This window comes from Sphaerodactylus townsendi, linkage group LG16 (genome assembly GCF_021028975.2).
Source record: "Sphaerodactylus townsendi isolate TG3544 linkage group LG16, MPM_Stown_v2.3, whole genome shotgun sequence".
NCBI classification, from domain to species: Eukaryota; Metazoa; Chordata; class Lepidosauria; order Squamata; family Sphaerodactylidae; genus Sphaerodactylus; species Sphaerodactylus townsendi.
Genome location: NC_059440.1, coordinates 29,336,608 through 29,360,914, shown reverse-complemented (window position 1 = coordinate 29,360,914; position 24,307 = coordinate 29,336,608). Strand labels below are relative to the sequence as shown.

Genomic DNA, 24,307 nt, shown 5'->3' with positions numbered 1-24,307 from the left:
AAGCAGCCGCGCCTCGGCAGGGAGCCCGCGGGGCCGGCCCAGCTGCCCTTTGGACCCTCCGAGCTGGCGGGCGGGGAGCGAGGCGCCATCATGGGGGCGGCGGCGGCGGGGGGTCTGCTGGGCGGCTGGCCGAGCCTGTGGTGGGGGGCCAGCCTGGTGGATCCCTTCTTGCAAGGTGAGCGGGGCGGGGCGGGGTGGAGCGGGCGACCGACCGACCGACCGGGTCCTCTGACGCGCGTCCTCCCTTGCAGGGCTGGTGGGGGCCTGCGCCGTGGCGGTGCTGTGCAGCCTGCTGCGAGTCTACCTGTACCTGCAGTGCCTGTCGTGAGTGTCCGCCTCGTCGGGGGGCTTCATTCCACCGCCGGCCAGCAGCCCATCATTGCCGGGGGGTCCTGGGCAGGAGCGCGGCCCGGCGGCCGCTCCAGGGGAGCCAACTGGGCCGGGGTGGGGTGGGGGGTTGGGGAGCCCTTCCTCTGCTGCGGCTCCCGGGGACTGACCTTTCCTCCCCCCCCCCTCCGCTTCTTCACAGTGACCCTGACCGGCAGGCGGAGAAGGAAGCCGTCCGAGGCCAGTGGGCCCTGCTAGACCAGGTGCACCTCTGCCTGCTGACCGGGCTCTTCACGGTCGTCGGCTCCCGGGTGGCGGCGCTGGTGGTGCTGGAGTTCTCCCTCCGGGCGGTGGCCACCCTCCTCTCCCTTCCGAAGGTGCGCCCCGCGGCCCACCCCTCCGCCCTGCTTCTGCGGGGCTGGGAGGGAGGGAGGGAGGGCGGAAGAGCCTGACTCTTGCTCCGGGGTTGCTCTTGGGGCCCTGGCCTGAGCGTGGCTCCCGGCAGGAGGGTGGGGGTGCCCCTCCCCAGCAAAGAGAGCAGCGCCTCGCGGAGAAGACCTTCCTTTCCTGGCGCGCGGGGCGGGGAGGGGCTGTGATTCTGTCCGAAGACCAAAAGGTGTGACGTCTGCCCCCCCCCCCCCCCGGTCCTGCAGGGAAGGCACTGCAGCCAGCTCTTCTTGCTGTGCCAGTACTCCCTGGGCTGTGGGGTCTCGTGCAGCCTCAGTTACCTGCAGGAGGGGGCGCCCCGCCGGACCTGGAACCTGCTGCTCAGCGTGGGCCTGGCCGGCCTCCTGACCTGCTACGTCTGGCGCTTGGCGCGCCACGTGTTCACCATGTACGAGCTGCACTGCAAAGAGCGCTACTGCGGGGCCTGCCTCTTCTTGCTCACTACCTGGCGCGGCATCCCCCAGCTACTGTGCAACGCCCTGAAGGTCACCTTTCTGGTGGCCGACCTGGCAGCCGTCGCATTGATCAACCGGGACTTCCTCACCACCTCGGAAGCTGTCCGCTTCTGGACTCCACTCACCATCTGTTACACGCTCCTGGTTATCTACATGCAGGGTGAGGCCCCCCTTTCCTTCTGGCCCTGGATCAGCCCCCCACCCCCCGCCCCCTTCCTCTGCCCCTTCCAGCCAAAGTTGCTCCTGGCCTCCTAGAAACTGCACCATTACCAAATGGGTCCTCATCCTGAGAAACTGGGGTGTTTGTGAACATTCCATGAACTCACAGGAGCTCGCCAAATGGCCGGGAGGGCTCTAGGGCAGGCAGGCAGGCCGGCAGGCACCACGTGCGTCTTATAAACAGCAACTGTCTGTATAGTTTGGGATAGAGAAAAGTTAGAACGTCAGTACAGAAAAGGACTGGTCTGATCTGATTTTGTGGGAATGAACATGTGTGGCACAGAGTGAGCCCCGTGGACAGGAACTGCACTTGGCAATCGCCCACTGGGACTTACTTTGATGCTGGGGGGGGGGGGGGGGTCCCATTGCACTTTCAGGACAGGGTGGCATTTATTCCCACGCTGGCAGCAAAGCCTGTTGCAGGGGAGATGCCAACAGAGGGGGAGGAAACGGGCCTTACTGAGATTGCAGCCCTGCCCTGCGATGCTTCCCGCCCACCTGGTCCTGAGTCTGTGGCTTGGGGGGTGGAGAGGTCAAAAAGGTGTGGCGTGGGGGGAAGGTGAAAATTGGGGGAGGGTGAAAAGGAGTGGCTTGAGATGGGGAGGGCTGACAGGTGGGGCCTGGGGTGGGTAAGTGTTGGAAGGTGTGGCTTGGGATAGGGTGGAATGAATGGGGGGGAGGTGGGAGGGCTTTGCGGGAGCAATGGGCACCAAGGTGTCCCTGGTCTGCCAGCCAGGATGGTTGGGGGGGGGGAGGTGAGAGGGCTTTTCTGGGCCAGCAGAGCAGCAAGCACCCAGGCACCCCTGTTCGACTAGCCAGGATGGCCTGCTGGGGGTGGGGAGGCAGGAGGGTCGCCTGGTGCTTCTTCTCTGCTGGGCTGGGGTTTGTGTGTGGGGCAGCAGGAGGGTGGCTGAGAGGATGAGGAGGTTGGCAGGAGGCCCGGCAGGAGGGCCTCCCCGCACAGCTTCTCCACTGGGCCCTTTGGAGCACCATCACGCCCCCTGAGCCAGTGGGTACGCAGGAGAGTCTCCTGCGTGCCCACTGGCTGAGGGTTCATCGTCAGTTTTACAGAGTCAGGTGACCCTTTCCCCAGTTGTGTGAGTGCCCTGAGCCCCGTGCCCCTAGTCCACCGCTGCTCGCCCAGGAAGAGAAGGTGGTGGCAGTGGCTTAAGAGGACTCGTCTCCTTCTCTTTGGCTGGGCGGCAGAGGAGCAGCGGCAGAACCCCAGCCAGCAGATGGTCTACCAGACTGTTTTTGTGAGGATGGGGGGCCTCTTGATCCTGCTCATGACTGTGGGCCGGTGGACGGACATCCTGAACATCTTCATCTCGCTGCTGGGAGAGGTCTGGTGCTTGGTGCAGGCAGGAGCCACGCTGGAGATCTGCAGGAAGCAGGTGAGGAAGACGGGCCCGGAAGGAGAGGTCCTGGGGCAGTGGTCCAAGGAGGCAGGCCGAGGCCCTTTGGGGGACGGAGAACCCCGTGGCCGTTCAGGACAACTACAGCACACCCCAATAACACAGGGGTGGTGGCCTGCCATTGTGCTTTTGCTTGGCCACCCAGGGGCTCCTGCAAATCTCTGACATGCTATGAGGAAGGGGAGAGAGGTGGAGGTCGCAGCTGCGTGGCAGGGCTGCCTTCTAGGGGCAGTGCTGAGCACCGTCATGGGGGGGGGGGGTCCCCTAAGAGCCATCTTCTCCTCCACTGCTGACAATGGCGTGAGGGGAGGAGATGGGTGAATTCCCAGCCAGGCCTGACTTCAGCAGCCCTGGAAGGTCACTGCTTGGCAGCTTCCTGATTGTTGGCAGGCCTGGGGGGCCTTTCCCCATCAGCCAAAGGGCCGGGAGCCTGCCCCTCCCTGGTGACGATTGCCCCTTTCCCAGAGGCTAGTGGTGCTTCTGAAGATGGAGGTTCCATTCCTGGGTTTTGTGAATATTCCTCGCCACTCTTCTACAGGGCAGCTGCAGACGTGTGTGTGTGTGTGCTGATATTGTAGTGCTGATGGCCACTATTCTAACACTTTTTTTGGGGGGGGGGGGATTTCAGGATTTCTCTCAACGATTCTCCCACTTGGCTTCTCCTTCCCGGGGGCGCAAAAATCAGCATGAAGCCCACCCCTCAAAGTCCTCAGCAGCAGCTGTGTCCTGAAGTGGAGAAGCAAGGCAGGATGGTCTGGCAATCATCGGTCAACGGCAGGCTTCAGCTTTCCTGGCCTCCGACCGGAACATGGAGCGACACCTCCCACTCTTGGTTGCAGGCTGTTCCCAGTCCTCTGCACAACAGCAGGCGCCTTCTTGAGGCTGGACTGCGATGCTTCATGCGCCCGTCCTGTTCTGCAGCTCTGCCGAGAGGTGACTCCTTTGCCTCAGGGTTGGCTTGACTTGACTGGCAGCTCTCTGTGGGCTCTGCAGCTTCTAAAGGTGAGCACTGTCTTCTGTGACTCTGGGTGTGGACCAATGGACAGCTGCTCTTTGTGCCCAGGGCGCCCTGCCCTCCCTCCGGCTCCTTCCATCAGCTGACTCTTGCATGCTGGAGCTGTTCATGGGTTCCGGGGCCTCCTCAGTGAGCAGCAAAAGGCCACACAGGAGCCTTGTGTGTTCACCTGTGCCTGTGGCCAGAAGCTGAGCGCTGCAGCTTTTGATCCTGCGCCACTGCGCTGTTTTTGTTAGTAATGTTGGGAATGAATAAAATCTGGAAATGCTGGAGTGGAGTGAATGGCCTGCCTCCGCCTGGATCCTTCTTAAGGGCTGTGAGGACAAGACCTCCACACAGGGTGCCTGGGGGTGTGTGCCCAGGCAGTCGCACTGGTTGAGGTGCTGGCTGGCTTCCCCTTGCCACAGCTCTGCTTCCAGCTCAGTGCAGGCCTCGAGCAGCCACAGAGGTGGGCCAGGACCAAACCACAGCCTGCAACTGCTGAACGCACGTTGCCTGGGCACCAATGACCTTTATGATCCACAAAGATGTGGCTGCAGCATATATGTGTGTGTGTGTGTGGGGGGGCAACTGGAATAGGAGCAGCAACACCAGGGAAGGCCCTCCTCCCACCCTAGAACAACACTGGGCGAGCAGAGACTGGCTGGCAGCCCAATGCATGTTGAGCCTCCACGGCGGGGCATGGGGGGAGATTTAGCAACCCAAAAAATGTGGCTGGCAAAGATGTGTGGGTGGGTGGGTGGCCTCTTTTCTCAGCCTAGTTGTTACCTTTGCACAGAAGTTCACCCAGAGGTTGGTCTGCCTGCCTGGTTTCCTCAGGAGGAAGACGAGACCGGCTGCTTCCCCCAGGCAGGAGTGCCAAATGCTGTGCCCAATGGGGAAATCACCCGTCCCCTTTTGGTTCAGGGCGGGAATTTTAACGTAGGTGTCAAGAGACAGAAGAGGATCCTTGGGGGGAGGAGTCAGGAAAGGACTGGGGGGAGTGTCAGCAGTGCTTTTCCTGGTGTGTGCACACAACCGACACAGGCATGCTCAGAAGACGAGGGAATGTCAGAAGGGGAGCGCTTCTCACATGAACATGCAGAGGCCGGCCGCAGCAAAGGGCCTTCCGGGGTGCCAGTAGCCTTCGCCTGTGACCGCTTGCCATGCACCGCGTCCCCCGCACCCTCTTCTCATCTGTGCTTTGAGCTCTTTGGTGGGCAGAAAAGTTTACTGCCCATCAAAAGCTGTACTTATAAAGCACTCTGGCAGCAGAGATGAGGGCTTCATCCCTTGCTTGATGGCTGTTGTCTCCGCGAGGGGGCGGCACAGGACCTCGTGACGGGGGTCGGGGGGGCGCTTGATCCTTTCACCTGCCGGGACAGCTTCTCTCCTGGCTTCTTGGCCAGGTGCGGCACCAGCCTCCCAGCGGAGTCTCCATCACACGGAAGTGCCCGAAGCAGCTCAGGGACATTCTGCGCCATTTGGGCTCTTTAAAAAACATCGCCCAACAACCCCCCCCCTCCTCCCCCCCCCCCCCAGAGATGGGCGGCGGGCGGGCGGGCGGGCGTGGGAGAGGCGACCGGGGTGCTGCGCGGGGCCGCGTCATCCGGTTTCCCTCGCCCGCCTCCCGCCCCCCTCTTTCTCGGCTGGGCAGCCCCGGGGCAAGTGGGCGGGGCCGGGGGTCCCCAACAGCCGCTGGCGGCCACTGCCAGGGAGGGCGGGGGGGGGGTCCTGGGAGCCGCAGTCGCCGGGACGGGCAGAGGCGCCCCCTGGGGACCGCCGGGCGCCACTGCAGGCGCCGCTGGGCCTCCCCCGACACAAAATGGCCGCCCGGCCAGGCCACAAAATGGCGCCCGTCGAAGGACGCCGCCGCCGCCGCCGGGTTGACCGGGATCTCCGCGCCCGCCGAGGGGGCAGCAGCAGCCCCCTCCTTCCCCGGCAGGCCCCCGCCCTCGTGCTGCGCGCCAGAGCAGGGCCCGGGCGGGGCGGCCGCGGACGAGAGGCCGGGGCGGGGGACGAAGGAGGCGAGGGCCGCCCGGGTGGAGTCCGCGGGGTCGTGGAAGCCGCGCCCGCCCGCCCGCCGGCCTCTGCAGTGGGCCGGGTAGGGAGGGCCTCGGACGGGAGCTGCTCTCCGCCCGCCCACCCGGGCCCCCCAACACAAGCGCCGGGGGGGAGGCGGAGAGAGCCCTGCCGACCCCCCCAGGCCCCTCCTCCTCCTCCTCCTCCTCCTCCTGCCCGGGCCTTATGGGGACAGAGGCCTCTGCGGGCGGAGGAGGCGGGGCGGCGTCGCCCCCACGAAGATCCCGCGGCCCCCGCTCCCCTGTCTGCGGGGGGGGGGCTGCCGGGCCCGACACAGGCGGCGCAGGGCGGGCGGCCGAGGCTCCCACCGGCACGGCACCGGGCAGCGGGAAGGGAGAGCTCCAGCTCGCCGGCGGAGGGGACTGGAGCGCCTGCGCGGAAGGAGGAGGAGGCGGCCCTGCGGCAGGGTTGGGCCGCCAAGAGAGGGCACCCCGCGCATGCGCCCCTCCTGGAAGAGACTAATTGGGGACACGGGGAAAGACTCGGCTCACCAGCCACCCTCCCCCACATTCCCACGACTGCGCATGCGCGGCGCGCTCCCGGGCCCCTCCTTCCCTCCCTCTAGTGCTCTGCGCGCCCTCCCCGCGCCGCGGCCAATAAGGGCAGAGCCCTGAGCGCCAGGCGCGGGCGGTGCGCATGCGCGCGCTGAGGAGCCGCGGGGGCCGCTGGCGCTGCTGCTGCTGCTGCTGCGGCGGAGGAGGAGGCTGAGGGGACTCTCGAGCAGAGGCGGCAGCGGGCGGGCGGGAGCGCGCAGCCGCCGAGGCCCACTCCCAGCAGGCCCTGCGCGGCCCAGGTGGGATGGTGCCCCCCACCGGCGCCAGCACCACGGAGGGAGGCGGAGGCGGAGGCGCCCGGGCGGGGAGGCGGCGGCGCGCGAGAGCGGCGGCGGCGGCGAGGAGGAGGAGAGTCGTCGAGGGCGGCGGCGGCGGCGGCGGGAGGGGACGGCCCGGAGGCGGAGGCTGCCCCCGCGGGCGGCGCTGAGGGAGGCGGCGGCGGAGGAGCCCCCCCCGCCCGCGCCGCCCCCCCGCCGCGGCAGCAGCAGCAGCGCCAGCAGCAGCCGCGGGGGCCTCAGCATGGTGCGGGAGACCAGGCACCTCTGGGTGGGCAACCTGCCCGAGAGCGTCCGCGAGGAGAAGATCATCGAGCACTTCAAGCGGTGAGCGCGGGGGGGGGCGGGCGGGCGGGCGGGCGGGGGGCTGCTGGGGCCTGGCGCCGGAGTCGCCCCCCCAGATCCTCCCTCCCAGGACGCGCGCGGGGCCCGGGGGGGGGGCGGGAGGGGGAGTTGCTACCGGGCGGGAGAAGGGATCCCAGCGGCCACTGAGAGTTTGAGCTGGTGCTGAAGGGAGAGGGCCGGCGGCGGGGGCGGGGGCGGGGGCGTCGCTTCCCCAGGGGTGCAGGTGATGGGGGGAGGCCAGGGGAGCCCCAGGTGTCGTCGGTGCAGACCTGGGGAGCGTTGCGGAGCCTTCTGCCCGGGCCTGACTCCCTCGTGTCCCGGAAGGCCGGCTGTCACGGGGGTGGCGGCATCCCGCGGGTGCTGGAGGACCCGGGCGTGGGAGCGGAGCGTGTGTCCCACCCCCCAGCCGTCGCCCCCTAGTTCCCGTGGGTGGGGAAGAAGGGGCGATGATGCAGGCGACCCCCCCCCCCGCCGATGCTCTGCAGCGCTGCCGGGCCCCCTCCCCGGGCGCCCCGGGGATCGTGGCGGTGCGTTTCCTCCGCCTTGCCAGCGGGGAGGGGGGTTGGGGGTGTTCGGTTCCTGCGGCGGCGGGTCGGTCGGTGTGAATGGCTGTCTAAAATGGCGGCCCGGGCCTGGGTTACGTCGGGAAGAACAGAGCAGATCTCGGGGGGCGGAGAGAGGAGCCCGGCCGGGCGAAGGGGGCGGCGGCGGCGGCGGCGGGAGCTGCGTAACGAGGGGCCCCCCTCCCCCCCTTGCCGACGCTGCAGAGGCTCCGTCCCCCGAGATGGGCGAGGGGAGAAGAATGCCTGGGAAAGGGCTGCGCGCGCGCGTGTGCGCGTGCACACGTCAGGTGCGCCAGTCGAGGGAGGCCCCCTTCCCTGCAGCCCCTCCAGGTTCCCTCGTGGGCCTGTTCAGCCCTGGCGCTTTCGGGACTCCTATGTGCAAGCTAGACAGAATGCAGCCTAGTGGGCAGAGCAGTGGCCTCTTACAAGGAAGAGGCTGGCATTTAGACTGGGAAGGGGGACCCTGAGGTTGTGGCAAACAGAGTCTGGCTGTGCGCACCTTGTTCAGAAGTGCCCTCCTTGTGCTTGGTGTGCTACATGCAGATCACCCCATAGTGCAGTGACAGCCAGCCTGAAGGAACACACACACACACACACACACATATGCAGGGCAGGGCGGGAGACGCTTTGGTTGGATCCTGTGGGCTTGTGTGTCAAGTTCCTGGAGGGGTTTTCCGAGGGAGAGCAACATTTGTCTTCCAGTGTGCCTTTCTCCCTCACCTGCGTTTACAAGGCTTTTCTACGGAAGGGGAAAGTTGCCATGGCGTCGTTGCTTAGTGATGGAGCGGAAACCTGGGAAGATCGGAATTAATTGCTTCTCTTTTTTTCCGTTCACCTTTTTTTTTTGTGTCTCATCAGTTTAAATACGAGCTTTACATTTGTCACAAGGGTTTGGACTTGACAGGCTGATGATGTGTCTGTTGTTTCAGGATTGTGTGTGTGGGGGTGTGTGTGCGCTAAATGTCCAGCTGCGTATTCCAAAATTAGCATATGGAAAAATACTCAAATACATTTTTCATCAGCTTCTAGCCACCTGGATGGCTATCAAATATCGGAGGTATGGTTGGTAGGAGGCCATTGTGAGTACTGGAAGCTCACAATGGAGTCGTCCTTCTTTTGTATGTCCTTTGGTTGCGTGAATGGGGGAAGGGAAGACTTTCACAATAATTGTATTGCTATTTGGAGCCCAGAGCGGGCATATGCATATGAAAGGCTGCTTCCTGAGGTGGGTGTAGAATATGTAAAGCTAATTCTTGGGAGAGACTGCCTGCTGCTTGGGGGGTGGGGGGGGGAAGCCCTTTTCAAGATTTAACTGGTCTTGACTGCACAAAGTTCCCACCCATCCCCCATTCTGAGAATAGGACAAAGACTATGTAGAGAGCCTGGGGAAGCAGTAAATACCAGCACGTAGCTGCAGAAACTCACAGGTATCTCTGGCTTACTAGTGTGTTTCAGGACATCAGGATCCCAGCCCAAACACGGCCTTTGGTGGATCTGCACTCCGGCATTAATTTCAATGCTTCCTATTTATGCTTGTGAAGAATGTTGTCATTTCAGTTGCAAAGGGCACGTTGGATCCAGATGTCTCCCATTTGCAGAGGTTCTTTAGTAATGCTTGTAATAAGGAAGAAAGAGATTAGTCCTGAATGAGACATGCTCATTTACTCTGAATCTATAAGGTACTCAGGAAAGGGTTTGGCTTTGCAGTGTTGTGACTGATTGAGCATGTTGTGTATTTATCTGAGCCCTCGATACATACAATTGACATGTAAAGTTTATTAATTATCTGTCCACTTTTAAGGCAATTATGTCCTGCCTGGTGATCTGCAACGAGTAGCGTTTGGTGTCAGAATATGTATTTAATTTTACAGTGCCAGTTTACAAAGCACATCCTTTTAGAAGGGGGGGGGGATCAGTCTTTGGCCCCAAGAGGCTTACCGTCCAAAATGGCTTCAGGTAAAGGATTGTGCACGTGGAGTGGAGACGCGAGGGTCTGGGACATCTTTGAAAATCCATATCTTTGTGTGTTCAGATAATGCAAGCTTTCATATTGTATGGAGAATCCCAATGCTGTTGGGGGAGGTTGGAGGAAGCGCACAAATAAACAGCCAGGCTCACTTCCTCACATGTGAGATGCTCCCTTTCTTGTTTCATCATATTCTGACTCACAGCTGAACTTCTCTCAAGGAACCGGAAATCCCTTTAACCTCTCCTAGGAATGCAAGGGGCTGGTGACTGGAGGGCTTGATTCTTGCAGTCTGTTAATGCAAAGCCCTTTTCCCCATCTCCATTTAGCCTCCAGGATGGCTCCCTGAATCAGCCAATCTGATGATATGGATCCATACCAGAGCAACCTCAAATGTAGACTGCTGCAATACACTCTATATAGGGCTGCCCTCAAAGTGAACTTAGACACTCAGGCTGGTGCAGAACACTGCATCTCGGTCATTATCAACAGTGGAGCAGAAGTCACAAATGACACCCATTCTGCATTCGCTGCTTTGGTGGCCTATTAGATTTGAGGAACAATTCACACTATTAAGTATCATAGGCAAAGCCCTTCAGGGCCTTAGAACCACATCTGCCAGACCACCTCTCCAAAACAGCTTCCCTCGTAGAGTCATGGAAGAGACCACAATGGCCATCAAGTCCAACTCGCTGCCATGCAGGAACATACAATCAAAGCAGTCCTGACAGATGGCCATCCAGCCTATGTTTAAAAACCTCCAAAGAAGGAGACTCCACCACACTCCAAGGCAGTGTATTCTACTGCTGAACAGCCCTTACCATCAGGAAGTTCTTCCTAATGTTTTGGTGGACTCTCTTTTCCTGTAGTTTGAATCCATTACTCCTTGTCCTAGTTTCTGGAAAGGCAGAAACAAGTTTTCTCCCTCTTCAACGCAACATTCCTTCAAATATTTAAACATGATTATCATGTCATCCCTTAACCTTCTCTTCTCCAGACTAAACACCCAGCTCCCTAAGTCTCTCCTCATAGGACATAGATTCCAGACCTTTGACCATTTTGGTTACCTTCTCTGGATCCATTCCAGCTTGTCAATATTCTTCTTGAATTGCAGTTCCCAGAACTGGACACAGTATTCGGGGTGAAGTCTGACCAAAGCAGAACCCTGTGGTACCCCACTAGTAACTTCTCTCCAGGATGAGCCATTCTCAAAGATTATAGCAGGTGATTCTGAGAGTACTTCTGCCAGTTCTTTTAATACCCGAGGATGTAGTTCATCAGGCTCTGGAGATTTGATTTAATTTAAAGTAGCCAGGTATTCCTGTCCTACCTCTTTATTTATTCTGTGCAGAATTTCCCCTATTTAATCCTCTGTTCCATTTCCTCCTGGTTGAGCACTACTTTCCTTTTGGGAGAAGACAGAGGCAAAGAAGGTGTTGAGTAATTCTGCTTTTTCTCTGTTCCTTGTTAGCATTTTGCTATCTTCTCCATGCAGTGACCCTATCATATCCTTTTTTCTTCCTTTAGCTATGGACATAACAAAAAAAAAGCCATTTTGTTTTTAACCTCTCTAGCAAGTCGGAGCTCATTCTGATCTTTAGCTTCTCTGACCTTCTCCCCACACATCCTGGCTATTTGTTTGAATTCCTTTTTGGTGATTTCCTCCTTTTTCCATTTCTTGTACATGTCCCTTTTAAATCTTGGCTCATTTAAAAGGTCTATAGACATCCATCCTGGTTTCTTTAGACTTCTCCCATTTTTCTTCCTCACTGGAACTGCACCCTCAAGATCTCACTTTTAAGGAACTCCCATCCATCTTACTCTCCCTGTTCTTTTAGTACTCTTAACCACGGGATCACACCCAGTAGTTTCCTAAATCCATGGAAATCAGCTTTCTTGAAGTCTAGAATGCGTGCCTGACTACGCTTGGCATCCCCTTTCCACTGTATAACAAACTTAAGGAGAACATGGTCACTGCCACCCAAAGCTCCTACAGCTTCCACCGCATCAACTAGGTCATCATTGTCGGTTAGGAGCAGATTAAAACAGCCGATCCCTTTGTTGCCTCTTCCACCCTCTGGACCATGAAATTTTCCGCAAGGGTTGAGGAATTTCTTGGACTTCATAGTCTTGGCAGAGTTTGACTTCCTTTCTGAAAGTTTGGTCATCTGTTCCAGGAAGGCACCATCCAACTCTTCAGTGTGACTTGGGGGTCTGTAATAGACCCCCACAATGAGATCACTGTTCTTTCTCTCCCCCTTAATTTTTACCCCGATGCTCTCAACCTGGCTTCCAGGATTTAAGTCTCGGGCCTCCTCATAGGTGTGATCGACTCTGAGCAAAGCCTTCTGAAGATGCCAGTCTGTAAACCAGAGGTTTCCTTGTTATGTCCTCTGCTTCGTGAAATGGGGAGGTAAGGAAGGCTTTGGCCATTCAACAGGAGAGGAAGAGAGATTTTAATGAGGACATTTTTATTTATTGACTTCTATTCTATACCTCCTATGTCTCCATTGGATTAATCTTACAGTTATATAAAAATGCTGAGTTGATTATACTATTAGAAATACTTATGTGGTTTACCTTGCAATAATTTTGTAATAATCTATTTCCAGTTTCATTTGAGCCACTAGGCCTTGCATTCCTTTGTTGCAGTGTTTGCATTTTGCATGCCTGCCTGCCTTAACCATAATTAGAGGAATTTTGTTAAAATATTCCCAAACTGGGCCTTTTTTCACGGTCTGCTGCCATTATAGATTTTCTCCTCCAGGGAGAGAATGATAGGATAACCCTCAGCCTTGTCTTGTGGAATATTCTGCTCAAAAGTTTTCACTTTCATTTTTACTGCTTGCTGCTCCCTCCTCACCCTTAGGTCCTTGTGCAGATGTATTGTACTCCCAAACAATCTTCTATTCATTGAACTTCTTGAAACTTAGCACTTAAGAGGTAAGGGGCTGCTTCTGTGTACATAGATTTGCAAAGGAACATTGGGATTAAAGTATTTTTCTCAATTCCATGAGTTTATTTTAGAACATTTTTACTGTGGAGAAGAGGCATTTTATTTGTGTAGACACCAATCCACAGTTTTGAGAACTGCAAAACCAAGCATCTAGGTGGAAAAACTGCCCAAAATAATCATACAGAAACCTCTGGAAGATCATGAGATTGTGAATGGATTAATGAAATTCATTTACTAAAAACAAATAAGCGTTGCATGAATTTACAGTTTCATGTAACATGATGAAAAACGGATCCTTATTTAGTTGATTGTTGTGGGTTTTCTGGGCTGTGTTGCTGTTTGGTATTTTTTGCTCCCATTTCATGATGAACAACCTTTTGACTCTAATGTATCTTAAATAAAAACTATTTAAACTGTCTTTTGATTTTTCCTCACAAAGTATGTTATTTTAAAAATCTGGTGTAACTTTTTTAAATCTGATTTTTATTTTTTTTAAAAAAATATTTGATTTGTATCCATTCTGGCTCACATCACCCCTTATTCTGGCTATCTTACCATTAAAAGATAATATACTGTTTTTAAGATTATTACCAAAGTGTTTTCAGAGAAGATAGCCCCAATCTGAGATGAATTTGGGGCTGCCCCACCACATGAACCTCACAATACTTTATTAAACCACCTAATTTGTCTCCTCTGAAGGCATGAAGTATGATTCCTGTGAGCCTCAATTATGCTTTGCGAAGGGAGACTTTGATTCACTCTGCGTTCTGCTCGTACTAAAATGTATTCGGAGCATGAAGGCATTTCCATAAATGGCCTGTTTTGAGCATGGGCAATGAGAATAACACTGGAGTAGTAAAAGGCAGAGTGCATGACTGAAGGGGAAGGGTCAGTCATAATTCTTTCAGAAATTAGTAAATGTTTCATGATGAACCAGCTTATACTTCTTGTGTTGAGCATTGTAATGTCTACTCTCCTCGAGGTCAAGGCAGGCATCGCAGATGGAGCCAGCTGCTTCTTGCTGTAGAGGTGGTGATGGTCCCATCTTCTCTGGAAGGTGCTAGTGATAGACACTGCACTGGTGAAAAGGAAGTGCTGTTAAAGTTCATTCCTTGTGATTTAGTCACCTCCTAGCCCAGCTCTGTAATCTTGAGAGAGCAAAGTGGTGTTTTTTTGTTGTTGTCACAATAGGCGGTATTTGAGATTTGCTGCTCTGCCGTAGATGTGGCCTCCCTGTGGATTCTGCGTTTGTTTTTGTGTTTTCACAGTGCTTTGGTTGTACTCTGCTGTGGCTAGTGAATAAACCTACCCTGGTGTATGTTTCATGACTCTGGTCTTTCTGCTTAGTCAGTCCTCTAGTCTGTGCCTGATGAATGGGGGTTTTCCCAACTGGAGGAGGCAGGAGGGCCTTGGCTCTTAGTGTCCTTCAAGTCAGCTGCTTCTCTGTAAGGTTGTGCAGGGTAAGTCACTCTGTCTCTGGCTTCAAATAAGAGAGCTTGCATAGAGGAGGAGTCCTGAGGAAGGATTCCAGAGAGAAAGGATACTTTCTTCTTTCAAGTGCAAAAGGAACCAGGGTCCCCAGGAGTCAAGATGACAGCAGCTACTGGGAGAAATAGAACTGGACTTGCCACTCAGCTTCCATTCTTTATTAATTCTACCCCTCTTTAGTGGCATGTACACCCTGAAAGCAGCAGAGCGCGTTCATCTAGATGTGTAGCTGTCGGATAATCCCAGCATTGCTGACAAAATTGCTCCTCCCTTTGCAACTTTGCTCTGCGAAAAGACGATCAGGTTTCCAGGCAGGTTTGTTGAGGCTGCCAGAGCAGGTGTGTGGGCATCTTGAGTGTCTCCTTTTTAACAATCTCATGTTGGAAAGTTCTAGGGGCCTCAGAATCTCATCTCACGAGGGATTTCAGCAGTGGCCAGGATAGCTTTGGGCCTGCCCCAGACTCCTGAAGCAGAGCCAGCATTTATCTCTGCTTCTTCTGTGTCCTGTGGGGAGGAACACATTTTCTCTCTGTTTCTTAGCACTCCCCGACTGTGTTATGGGTTGTGTGTCTGCTCCACCCGGAGGTTTTCAGTGACTTCAGTGAAGTGGTGTAGCCCAGTCATTGGCCCAGCATACGGTCCCTGATCAAACTGGGGTGGCTGTTTCCCCCCCGCTTCCAATCACCTTGCAAAAATCAGTTTCCAAAGCCTGAAAAGAGTTGCTGAAATGGACATGTGCATTTTGGTGTAGTGGTCATGACTTGCGCCTGCGACAAACAGATCTTTCACCTGAGCACTGTTCTGGAACGGTTCTTGTATGGGACACAAGGATGCTGGGAAATGGGACTGACCCATTTTTCCTGGTGCCCCTACTCTGTTGCTACTGATACCCTGGCCCATGTTCAAGGGCAGCTTCAGAGAATCTGTGTCCTGTAGCAGTTAGAATGTCAAATGAGGACGGGGAGACCCTGGGCTCAGACTCCTGCGTGGCCACAGACCTCATTGGGTGACCGTTCCTGACCAATCCCTTTCTCAGTTGAGCTGCCTTCTCGTGATGAGGAGAGAAAGGGAGAAAGGAGCTCTTTGATGAAAGGCAGAATAAAAATGTTGCTGTTCCTATCTCTGAAAAGACAAGGGGGAAAGTTGCTTCTATTGCTGTATGGAAAGAGGCTAAACATCGCCTCAGCAGTTGCCAGATTAGTGAAATCCCAGAGAAGAGAGAGGTCTTCTTTAGAGGTCTTCAGGAATCTAAAAATTAAACTGGGTAGTTGTACAAAATATAGAAATGAAATACTTCCCAAAGCTGTGGCAGACTGATGGCATGGTGGAACTGCTTGTGCCTTTTCTTGCATTTTGACATTCATGGCATCCTGCCAGTCCCCTGTGATCCACGAGCCCCACGTTGACCAAGCCAGGCTCAGGGTCTGGATTCCCCGTCTGTTTGAAGAATTGTAATTTTGGAGACAAACGAAAGGGAACCCAGCTATAAAGTGATGGTGGTGGTGGTGGGAGTTCCCTCCAGGGCCTCCTTTGCTGGAGGAGCCAGATTCCCACTCCTCAGGGAGTAGTTCTTAGCTGAAAGCCCTCCCTGTGAGGGTGAGGTGTGCTCTAGGAAACATTGGGATCCACCTGGTGGACCCAGCAGCTCTCTGCTTCCAGGATCCCCCTCAGTGTTCAGAACCCTCAGTCGGTCTGTCTGTCTCGGTCCCAGAGCAGGTGCCAGCCAGAGGCCTCCTTGTTCTGGTTCCTGGGGCACCGTTGGCTGTTCATTGGTCCAGCCGTCAGAAAGCTTTGTTCTAAAAATAGAGCCATTTCTTCATTCACCTTCTTACATCGACATGGCTTTTTCCCCCAATGGAAAATGAAAACAACACTTTGTTTGTCCAGATGTACTTCTTTGCTTTGCTAGTGCCCAGCTTCTCTTGCAGTCCAGACAGGTGCCCTGGCACACTTTGAAAGGTTCCTACTTCCTCCATGGCAGGAAGTTCATGCCAAAGCACTCGCTATTCCCATGTTATTGATTGGGCGCCGTAGCTCCCTTTCTGCATAATTGGGCCTCTGTGGGCTTTCCATATAGCTGCAGAAACAGGGCTTGCCTGCACACAAAGGGCTGGTGTGACTTGCTGGCCTAGTGCTTGTCCTGCCCCGGTTGGTGAATTAGAAAGCACATTAAAAGTTTTGCTTCAGTTGACACTCAGAGCCGATTCTCAATTTGCTTTTCTGGACTTCGGAGTGCACCCCTGGATCCAAAATGCACCCTGTGAAATACCTTCCTGAAACTTAAGTGGTAACACTCACTCCCTCTCCCCTCCCAATTTTTCCAAAGTGATGCAGTACTTCCACTATGTGTATGTTTGGTACTCTTCTATGGATATCCAAGAGCCAATGTAAGAATCACGCTGATGGTTTGGGAAAATCAGATGTTGCCTGGTAGACTTCAGTGGACTGTTGTCTTCTAGCAAGGGAGCCTTCTCAGGGTCTTCATGTCTTGGGATGGGCAAGTAAAATTGGCACCAACTGGCCTGCCGTCAGGTGGAGGAGAATGACACACGGCCTGACATTCTTACACTGATTGAAACCCACCGGTGGCCGAGGATGTTGAGAGACATCCCCCCCCCCCCCGCCCAAATCTCCATGGCCAGTGCTGCACTCCATTGGCAATTAGACTGGTGTCTTTTGTAGCACCCCACCCAACCAGGAGTTCAAGTGCGCTTGAAAGCTGACATGCTTTTTTCTGTTATTAGTTCCAATAAAAGATGTTGTGTTTTTGGATTTGAATTTTGGACTTGGCTGCAGACAGCTTATGTCTACTTTGGAAATACCTGAATTCAGCCAAGTCAGCTGGAAGAGCGTGGAACTAGCAAGAGAGTGTGCCTATGGGGATTTACCCATCTCAGGAGGTTTAACTACCCAATTTGGCTTCAGCTGACTTTACACTTTGTATATCACCTTGAATGCATCTCTCAAGCAGCTAATACAGTGCCTGCCAAGAAATTTGTTTGGTCTCACGTGTCACAGAGATGCAAGGAAAATTGCTTGCCTGTGTTATTTCACTGGAGGGGCACCGTTGTTTTTTTCCCTTGCTCACAGAAACCAGGGTGCATGCAACCTGAGGCCAGTGGCACAAGTTTATGTCTCCTCATCTGCCAGCATGAAGCACTGGGATGCAGGCAGAAGCAGGTTTTAAGGACCATCCTCATTTGAAACATTTTTCCCTCTTCCCACAGTTCTTTTGTTCTGTAGCATCCAGCCTGAGGACGAGGGTCTTGTGAACTAGGAAGCTTGTGCCACTGTGTTGTGCTGGTTTGGTTGATGTGGGTTGTACTCTTTTCTTTAAATCCTAGCTCATTTTGTCTCCTCTCACGCCAGGTGGCTGAGAACATAGTTTAATGCCAGCCCATGATGGCCTTTGGTTCTTTTGGTGTACCCCTCACACTTTGCCAGCAGGGCTTTTTGATTTGGCAGGCTTGAATGGAAAACAACCTGGGTTGCACTGTGGTCCTGAATATCGAGGGCTGGCTCCAGTCATCTTTTGGAGGAAGCCTCTGCAATGTCTCAGGATGAGGAAGAGGCACCTTACCAGAGCTTCTTTCTGAAATGTTTCTTTTTTACTTTTAGGTTAGAATCTGCAGGCGTTTAGCTTTAATTCCTACATGGTTATGTACATGATAAACACGTCTTTTCTTCTTTGAACACATGCTAGTGGCAAGGGCTGCTACTACTTAGCAACAGGAACATCAGGCAAGGTTGACTGCCTTGATGGAACCTAATGGGGAGATGTAGGAACTGTAAAGCAAGCCAGTTTATGCCTGATGTCCTGCCGACATGCCTAACTACTCCAGATTTATGATGTCAGCATATTGGCTGACTTCTAATGTGATATGTTCAGCCGTCTGCAAGTAGATCAGTGAGCAGGCACAGGAGGAGTCAAAATAGATTATCTGTGTGTTACTCTCACCACTGAAGGCAACCATCTCCAGCAATGCAGGGGTGGAGTATTTTGTTTTTATGGCTTATGCATGAAGGAGAGAGAAAACCGAAAGGAGAAGGTGTAAAGTAAATTAAATATATACATAGTGTGTGGACCCCAAACCATTTCAAAATTTCAGAATTGTTTTTGACAAGTTGTGACTCTTGGCTTCATTTAGATCACATGCTAATTGTCCAAGGTGGAAAACAGGCTCACCTCCGCTCTGGCTAGCCAGGTGCACAAAGGATATGTGTGTCGATATGAGCACCCTTCCCGCATCTTCCTCAAATCTGCAGTGTCTATGTTTTCAAAAATATTTGTCTAAATGTTACTTGTAAAATTGTGATTTCGTGCTGGAAACTGATCCCCTCAATATATTTTGTACACCTAAAAGGATCTTTAAAGAAAATTGTCGCAGTTGTGAATAGAGCTTTATCCTAGATCTTAGACTAGGCCCTGTTTTGAATCCATGCTCTGCCATGGAAACTTGCCCAGTGATCTTCAGGATGGATAAAATTCGATGGTTTTTTGTTGCTGTTTTGAATTTTCAACATTCAAATCAGATTTGTTTTGGGAGGGGGTTGGTTGGTTGGTTATAATGCCCTTTCAGGAAAAACCTATATAAAGATAGCTTTTAGTTAAAATGCATTCTAGCTCAAAGATATCATAGAAGTGGAATTTTGAATTCGTAATTGTTGTATGAAACAGTATGTTATTGTAATATTTAAGACTTTTTTTGTAAATGAGTTCCATTCGTTTATAGATACATTCTGTTCAGATTGTGTAATAGGCTAATATTTTCTATCTACCCAAAAGGACTTTGTGCTTAGTCTGGAAGATGCGTTGCAAATATTTAGCTATGTAAAACTAACTTGAAAACTTTCAAAATACATTGCTATTTTAAAACATATAGTGTGCACATTCTAAAAACGAAGCCTGCATGTGTCTCTTGAGTTATGAATATGTTTTAAGGTTATAACAACAAGCAAGGATGGATTTTTATGAAGAAGAGCCTGACTAAATTGAGTCTTCTTGACTATTTACTCCACTCACATGACTCTGGGTTGTTCACACGCTCTCAGTCCAACCTTCTCTCTCAGAGTTGTTATGCAGAGACGAGATCTCTGTAATCCACTTTAGGGTCCCCAGAAGGGATAAAAGCCAGATTTAAAGCGCTGTTTCACTGCCATGCTTTTCAGGGACTAAATTGACCAGTAGTGGTTGCAGAAAAGGTAGAGCAAGTAGTTGGGGATAGGTGAGTAACTCCAAGGAAGTATTAGCTGGTGGAATGGAGTCTTCTGAATCCATTTCCACATAACGTCTTGTTCTCTCTGAAAAACTGTTTGCTTTTGGGGTTTTTTCCTTGCCCTTTTCAAGTTGTCCAGCATCCTAATCTTCTGTAATTATTTTTCGTGATACTGGTTAACAAGCTGAACTTCCTCCAAGTTGACTTCTACCTTTGTGTGTATGTGGGGGAGGGGCAATTTTAGTACACAGTTTCCCCCCCTTCTCCTGATGCTTCTCCCCATTCAGCCAAGGTTTGCCTCACTATCTGGGAGGTTCCGGGGCATGCAGGTTCAAATCCCCACTATGCCACAAGAAATGTGCCGATCACGGGCCAGTTGTGCAGTCCCAGTGTAGCCTACCTTGTGTGGTTGTTGTGAGCAGAAGTTGGAGGAGAGCCTACCTAGATGCGCCAGTCTCTCCAGAGAAGATTACTGAGATAATTAAAAAGGCAATAAAACCCTGGGGGGAGATGGATCAACAGAGTAATACAAGATAATAAGGATCATCTCCCCCCCAGACTTAGCACATGTCTGTAATGGAGCCTTGCAGAAAGGCTAAACTTGGTCAGAGATGAGAATGGTCATCTCTGTAAGATCCAACACTAGTGGTATTGTATTGCCCTGCTTCACTGCTACACCAAGGTATTTACAGTTCTCCTACCATATCCACCCAAACGGGGTCCCCAAGCGTTTGACCAAGTAGGCTTCATCCTACACAGACAAATAGCTGATAATATTTCTATCATTAATTACTGTGAACAGAATGATTTGCAAACACTTATTTTGTCCCCTGATGCTGAAAAGGTGTTTGAATGCCTGGAGGAACTCTTCCTCAAATCTCTTCTACAAAATATGGGTTCGGGGAATACAGTTTTCTATGGTATTCAGGAAGCTGTTTCTTCTATAAGAAGACTGTATGCCATTTTTTCAGACGTGAAAATGCCACTTGTGTTAAAAGGGAAACTGGTAACCCTTCTTCAAATTGCTCAACCACCACTAAGTTCCACATAGCCAAGCATTCCAAATTTCAGGACCATTCCTAATCTAAGACGTTATTTGCCACAGACCAAACAACTGGTTCAGCCCCCCCCGCCCCATCCAATTCCATTTCAGCTTCCTAGAGGGGAGTATTGAAAATGAACTCCTTCCCGACCACCCTCAGGTTAACATGGGACAGTTCATTTATTGGGAGCCAAAATGGTTTTCATTTTTATAAATAACAATAACACTAAAGTATCACAACATGTGGAACACATGAATAAACAGTGAACAAATCAACAGTGAACAAAGAACACGTAATGAAGGAACAACTCATGCTCCAGATGGGCATAATTACATTGGTTGGCAGCTATGCATAACACTGTCAGTTGAGTTGAATAGTTCTACATAGAAATGCACTGACTGGATACAGAATCTGAGTGTAGGATATGGCTACTTTTCAAGCCAAGATGGAGCTGTATTTCACACGTCTTTTGTGGATTTGCTGCATAGGTTGCTCAGTTAATTCAAAGAATGGTAACTACCTATTTGTGAAGTTAGTTGCATGAGGTGGGCTATTGGGAATTTTAAGCTGAGAAGAAAGTATGTCTAGGATCATTGGTCCCAAACCTTAAGATAACTTTTAAAAAATCGTTGCACTTTTATTTTCTTGTTGCAATTAGAAATTTAGCAGCATGCAATAGCCATGAAATGAGCTCCAATCTTATTCCGGGTAGTGTTTTGTAGTCAAACATTCCACTTGGGATATTACACTAGAGTTCATGGATGTTTAGGGAGGGCAAACAAAGTGAGTACATACTCCATATCTGAGTCCTTTCTTGCTCACTCGGAGTTACACTCATCTCTGTTTCTCATTTCAAAGTATATGCTGGACATGTGTTTCAAACTATGCAGGCCTTATTCTTATAAAGCGAGGAAATTACTCCTTTGCTATGAAGCAGCCTTACATAAAATAGCTTTTCAAAGAAAGTCAATGGCGCAGATATACTCTTTTTTTTTAAAAGCCAGAATGTGGTCTAAATGTTGCCACTGGAAGTGCAGAAACCAGAATTTTTGTCTTATTGTCCTCCAGATCTTATAATTTTTGTTTTTGCTACTGTAGAAATACTTCAAATACATCTATTCATGTCTTAATATCAGCATCTTTCCCATTGTTAAATTCTCCTGGAGAAAGTTGTTTTGACCCATAAACATTGTTAGCTACCTGCGAGATGGTCAGGGGTGACCAGCTTTCTCCAGTGATCCCATGCGCTAAAGGCTAAATTAATAAAAGGATTCAAACTAATTTTAGCAGAGAACAGAGCTGAAGGATCTTGTTCTATCTTTACCAAGGGATTTGGGTTCCCATATTGCAGAATATCACGCAGATATGAAGACTCTTAGGTAAATCTGGCCTCCTTTCCCCTTAAAATTTATGGTCATGTTTGGGGCTTTTTATTTGACCAGATACATTTGTTATAGGGAATATTCACTTGAAAACAGAACAAGAATTTGAGGGAAATTGTCTACTTGAATTTTTGCTAGCCATAATGGATTCTTATTTAGCCCAGTCTTTAAAGGTTTGAGTCATTTTTGTGACTGACTGGCTTGCATTCAGTTTTGTAAATTAGTAGTTTTCACCAGCCAGATGTCTCCATGATTTCCCTGATCACTAAAAGTAAAAGCAAGATTGGATAGATTTCTCGACGTCTTGGGAAAGGCTAAGTGTAATTGCTGACTTATTCTCATTTATCTTGAAGCCTGGTAATAGGTCCAGGACCTCCTTTGCAGCTGGCAAAGAAGATTCACATTGTAATAGATAATAACCCCATGCCATCAGCAAACAGACCAACCTTATGCCTCACATGACTAACCTTTAATTTTACCGTGAAACAGCAGGGCCAGATTTGGATGAAGAGAGGCCCTAGGCTATTCCACTTGGGAGGCCCCCCTCCCAATCCCTCACCCTCATGACCAGAGGAAGGTGGAAGAGTGTTTTAAAGTTGAGGAAAGCCAAGGATGATGAGTGTTTAAAATTCTGCAATTCACAATTCCTCCTCCACAGGACGGACATAAGACGTTATTGTTAAGTACTGTAGTGATTTAAAAAAATGTATAAATGTTAAAATTAACACGGTGAAAAACTTTTGCCATAACCAAACTTTGTAAACATTTGTGGAATAAGTAGGAGTGTTTAAGAAAATTAAATTGTATATTTACTGTAACATCCTTTAAAAAAACTCTGAGCTTACAAATGTTATTGCCTGGGAAGTATTAACAAGATGATTATGACTACCTGACAGTGACAATCTGACACACTTAGATTGTACTTTATGCTGCAATTGAACTGTCAGTTTTAAAATACATATTAAGAAATAAAGTACAACCATCAACTACACTAAGAGTAAAAAGGTTTTTTCCTAGCCTTCCTCATAGCAAAATCATCCAAAAATCCATCAAAATGTGTATATCTCAGTTTATCTCTTTCAATGCATTGAATACTCAGTGCAGACAACCTCTCTTGAGACATTGTGGCCCTCAATTAATATTTAATTCTTTTGAGTTTTGAAGAAGATCTCTCTCCCAAGCAGTTTGTGACCATTAAGCTAAGGAATAGCAACAAGATTGCTTCCACTTTAGGGAAGGCCATCTGAATGTTTTCCTTGCATGTAACAGAGAGTGGTCTTCTGTAGGCTTATGGCTTCGTCTCAAGTATAAGTGAATGGCAGAAGTTCATGAGTGAGTTTCAGGTGAACATCTTCTGGGTTTGCTTCCATCAACAGTTTGCCGAATTTCTTGCGTAGATGCTGTCAGATTAGCAAGAAAAGAAAACATTGATGTCATATCAGTGTACACAGTAGCTCTTCTTATTAAACCGGCTTCAAGTGCTTCTAGTATAGAAATATCTCTTGAGGAAAGTTCATCTAAGGCATCAGGACCAGGTGGATTTCCATAATTTCCTTGTCATTTCCTTACTCTTTGTCTTCTTGTGACAGTTCTGTAGTTAACATTTGGCAAGGTGGCTCACCAAAACCTTCGACAAACTTCCACAAGTACTCAATAACTGCTCTGATTTCTGAATGGCTTTGCTGACCTTGTAAAAATGACCTCACACATGGGTCCAGAAATGCAGCATTCCAGTTCTTCCATTTTCTTCAAAAGATTATTATCTTGAAGCCTGGAAAAAAACACCCCTTCCCATTACCATCAGAGCACAGTGATAGCAACGTGTAACTTTCCAAAACAGCTCCTGTGGCTTTTGCATGTGCCGGACACCTAGTGTCTGGCATATGTTTAGGCACTTTTGATTGAGGTTGCAAAAATTATTTCAGAACTGCTCATTTCTTTGTGGAGGATGAAAAGAAGGTCTAAATTTCATTGATAATGCCGAAACAGTTCACTGCATCAAGGCAGTCGACAGCAGCTGGACAGCCCTCCAAATTTAAGGAGTGACCAATTCACGGGATAAAGCCAGAGGTGGGATCCAGCAGGTTCTCACAGGTTCCCGAGAGTAGGTTACTAATTATTTGTGTGTGCCGAGAGGGGGTTACTAACTGGTGATTTTGCCACATGATTTTTGCCTTAGTTTTGCCCCTCCTCTCAGCAGTAGCGTGCAGAACTTGAAGCAGTCTAGCAGGAGGTGCACCGGCGTGCGTGGCAGCCTGCGCCTGCATGCATTCGATTCCCTCCCAAGGACCGGCGCACCGGCTGCGTCCTTGCCACAGCCCCGCCCAGGAATGCCCCACCCCCGGAATGCCCGGCCACGCCCCCGTCATGCCCCGCCCAGCCCCATTGGCGCTACGCCACTGTTTGAATCCCACCACCATGGGAACCTGTTACTAAAACGTTTGGATCCCACCACTGGATAAAGCATAGAATAAATGGAATAAAAAATACAGACTAATAGCCAATTAATATAAACACAGCTCCCACTTCCAGCACTCAGTATGAGAAATTCTGATACCTAGAATATTAATATGTCATTTA

The 24,307-nt window shown here is 51.2% G+C and overlaps 2 protein-coding genes across 2 annotated transcripts in view; both read left to right on the top strand.

Moving 5' to 3' along the window:
- On the top strand, positions 1–4,150 carry TMEM82 (transmembrane protein 82). Its single transcript, XM_048518945.1, has 6 exons — positions 1–175; positions 252–324; positions 530–704; positions 981–1,389; positions 2,655–2,842; positions 3,492–4,150. The coding sequence occupies exons 1-6, from the start codon at positions 91–93 to the stop codon at positions 3,591–3,593; spliced, it is 1,032 nt and encodes a 343-aa protein (XP_048374902.1). The 5' UTR covers positions 1–90; the 3' UTR covers positions 3,594–4,150.
- Positions 4,151–6,617: 2,467 nt separating this feature from the next.
- Positions 6,618–24,307, top strand: part of SPEN (spen family transcriptional repressor) — a 57,950-nt gene continuing 40,260 nt past the window's right edge. Inside the window, 1 exon segment of the mRNA XM_048518509.1 lies at positions 6,618–7,095. Within this exon segment, the coding sequence (XP_048374466.1) occupies positions 7,013–7,095 (83 nt within the window). The 5' untranslated portion in view covers positions 6,618–7,012.

Bases quoted from the DNA above. Each gene is read 5' to 3' on its own strand.
- TMEM82 (XM_048518945.1), top strand. From the start codon at position 91: ATGGGGGCGGCGGCGGCGGGGGGTCTGCTGGGCGGCTGGCCGAGCCTG. The intron at 325-529 runs GTGAGTGTCCGC...GCTTCTTCACAG, and splicing joins CTGTACCTGCAGTGCCTGTC to TGACCCTGACCGGCAGGCGG. The intron at 705-980 runs GTGCGCCCCGCG...CCGGTCCTGCAG, and splicing joins CCCTCCTCTCCCTTCCGAAG to GGAAGGCACTGCAGCCAGCT.